Source organism: Peromyscus eremicus, chromosome X, assembly GCF_949786415.1.
Source record: "Peromyscus eremicus chromosome X, PerEre_H2_v1, whole genome shotgun sequence".
Classification (NCBI taxonomy): Eukaryota; Metazoa; Chordata; class Mammalia; order Rodentia; family Cricetidae; genus Peromyscus; species Peromyscus eremicus.
In genome coordinates, this window is record NC_081439.1 from 19313404 (window position 1) to 19316427 (window position 3024).

A 3024-nucleotide genomic window follows, 5' to 3' on the forward strand; every position below is an offset into this window, starting at 1 on the left:
TCTGTCAACAGGGTTGGCACTATTGCATTGCCCAGGCAAGATGCAAGGCCTTCTCTACTGAGTGTTGCAGCTGGTGGTGGACAGAGTCAGCTCTTCTGCTCTACTACTTTGGGGCCAGCTCTCCCACCTGCCTCAGGTCTTAATGAATGGGGGGAGGACATCTCTCTCCAGCCCATGTTGCTACATGACAGATGTAGAATGGGGACAGCTCTCTAATGCTAACAACTTTGGGACTGGTTCACCCATACCTCTTCCAACAGGAATAGCTCTATTGTTCTGCCCAGGTGAGGTGAGGGCCTGCTCTCCCGACTGTTGCAGCTGGTGGGGGACAGGAGTAGCTCTCCTGCTCACATGCCCTTGGGGCCAGCTCTCCCATCTTCCTCAGACATTGATGGGTGAGGGGAAGGATTCCTTCTCTCACTAATGCTGCCACATGACAGAAGAGTAATGTTTTTCACATTCTTTAGGGAATCACTTTCCCCGAATGATGGTGTTCTTCCTTTACAGAATATTTTCAGTTTCATGGTGTCCTGTTTAAAAACTATTGGTCTTAGTTCCTCTGCTAAGACTGTTCTACTCAGAAATTCTCTTCCTCTGCCCATAAGTTCAAACTTGTTCTACACTTTCTCTTCTATTAGGTTCATAATATCTGGTCTTATGTTGAAGACTTTGCTCCATTTGCAGTTGAGTTTTGTGCAGGATAAAAACATATAACTATTTGCACTAGTCCACACTTAGCAGTCCTGTATTTCCAACAACATTGGTTAAAGATATTGTGTTTTCTGCAGTGTATGTTTTTGGCCTATTGTGAAAGATCAAGGATCCATGTTTCTGTGAATTTATGTCTGGGTTTTCCATTTGATTCCAAGGGTCAATGTCCCTGTTTTTATGCTAATACTATGCTTCCTTTTATTACTATCACTTGGTAGTACAAGTTGGTATTTGGGATGGAAATGACAGTATCCACAGACTTGGTGGCTACAAAATTTCGCTTCCTTTCTTCTCAAGTAACTTGTGATATCCTCCAGGACATGGTTTTTCATGAACATTAACACTACATCCAAATATTTGAACTAAGAAGTGATTTAAATAAGATGGTGCATATAGTAAATGTGGAGCAATAGTTTTGTTGTTGTTATTGTTAAAGAAGATGGTGGTTCACACAGATAGTCAGGATATGCAACAATCAAATGAAGCTGGTTACCTGAAAATCTACATTTGAGTAAGTTGTAAGTAAATGATGGAAATGTCCAGGAGTCTTCATGTTTTACATGTAGATTTTGGACTTTTGGCACTAAGGAATGGATATAGCATCTCTCAAATGTTAAGCATTCACTACTTCACTGAGGAATATTCTTAGCCCAGATATTTATATATTTTGAAAGTCATTCTTTCTGAGGCTTTAATATGAAATTAGTATAGATTTTAAAAATCTGCATATTTCATAAAAATGTACAGATAAGATATTATACATTGCTAGTCTGATGGGCTTAGAGTAACTTTTTCAGTTATAATTTTACATTCACATTTCTGTATGTGTTCATGTGTGTGTTTGTGTGTGTGTACATACACACAAATATACATGCTTCACATATGTACAGGGAACATCTGCTGTAGCTATGGAGTTGAGGGCTTCTTATACTCTTACCTATAGTATATTGAACCCTAATACATAGATAGACTACTTAAAAACATTATTGATACAGCACTGATAAAGGATAAGAGCTTGGTGCTCTGTAAATCATGATTCATTTAGATTTCCCACTCTCCCTTGTGTTCCTGGCTTGACTATATATTTATTCAATCTCATCTTCAGATTTGCCAATGGAAAGAAATGCATCTTCAAGCTGAGTGGCCTCCTTTACAGCCTGTCAGCTTTGGTGTTTGAAATAGTCATTGCAAATTGCCAACCCTGGTGCCTGTGGAAATTCAACAATAAGGTTGTAAAATTTGTGTCCTTTGGACTCTGGGAGGCTTATTACCCTCAAGAGTTTAATGTCTCAGGGACTGTAATCAAGATGCTGGTGCATACTCCTATCAATTCAACCTGGACAATTTCAACTGAATTTCAGTATGCACAGACCATGATAGTGTGGGCCATTCTGATGAAGCTTGTAGTTCTGATTTTTGGTGCAGCTGCCATTAAGATCAGCTGCATGGAAGACCCATTCGTGGAGATGGAGATATATTGCTACAAGGTCTCTGTCTTAGTTTTGTGTGTTAGCAGCCTGTTCACATTTGTTTCCATGAGCTGGAACCACTTCATAGAGTGTTATGGCCAAACCACTCTTGACTTTCCACCAGACTTTCCTGTGAAAAAGGAAGCCTTGATAAGCAAACATTATACTTTTGTGTTCCCATTAGGGGTCCTGACAGACACCATGCCACTCTTTGGAGTGACGATGTTTCTCTGTGAGATAAGCTCTTTGAAACTACAAAGTTATATGAAGTCCAAGCGTGCTTTCAAATTTACCTAACAAGAGGTCTGAAGCAAGGGCTCCTGCGTTTGCAACCTCAGCCAGAATGCTCCTTGAAGAAATTTCCTCTTCTCAGCCAAAAGTTGTATAATCATCAACTTGTTCTAAATAAAGCACCAGCTTGGGCCTCTGGGTCTGTCTGAATTAATTCCTCCTCTATCTGTGTTCCTTACTTTAAATATTTTCACATCCTAAACTCTGAAGGTCATGATCATGTTTTCAGATATTGTCAATGAGCAGTAGCAGGTAAAAATACTCATGAAATATATGTTACAAAAATAAACACAATAAATACCAGGTGAAATCATTTTTTAAGGAAGCTGAAACACATAAGGGCAAACATTCTTGTGTGATGACAGGTAAATCCTTATGTCTATTGCAGCAGAGCAGGACTTCATAGTGTTAGCTCTGAAGACAGTTTGTATTAATTTCAAGGAGTAGGAAGGCTATCCTGTACAATGGGCAGTGGGAACCTCCTTTCTTTATGTTTGTGAAAATCACAAATGCTCAGGCATTTCCAGTGTCCTTTGATGGAAAATGTGGTATA

The 3024-nt window shown here is 39.4% G+C and overlaps 1 protein-coding gene across 1 annotated transcript; it reads left to right on the plus strand.

Annotated features, from left to right (window-relative positions):
- The first annotated feature begins 351 nt into the window (after positions 1 to 351).
- Positions 352 to 2603, plus strand: LOC131899723 (uncharacterized). The gene is made up of 2 exons (XM_059251204.1): positions 352 to 395; positions 1817 to 2603. Exons 1-2 carry the CDS (start codon positions 352 to 354, stop codon positions 2475 to 2477), a joined length of 705 nt encoding a protein of 234 aa, XP_059107187.1. The 3' UTR covers positions 2478 to 2603.
- The last annotated feature ends 421 nt before the right edge of the window (positions 2604 to 3024 follow it).

Excerpts from the sequence above, each read along its gene's own strand:
- LOC131899723 (XM_059251204.1), top strand. The coding sequence starts at position 352 with ATGCCCTTGGGGCCAGCTCTCCCATCTTCCTCAGACATTGATGG. Across the intron at positions 396-1,816 it reads TCTTCCTCAGACATTGATGG|ATTTGCCAATGGAAAGAAAT; the intron begins GTGAGGGGAAGG and ends TCTCATCTTCAG.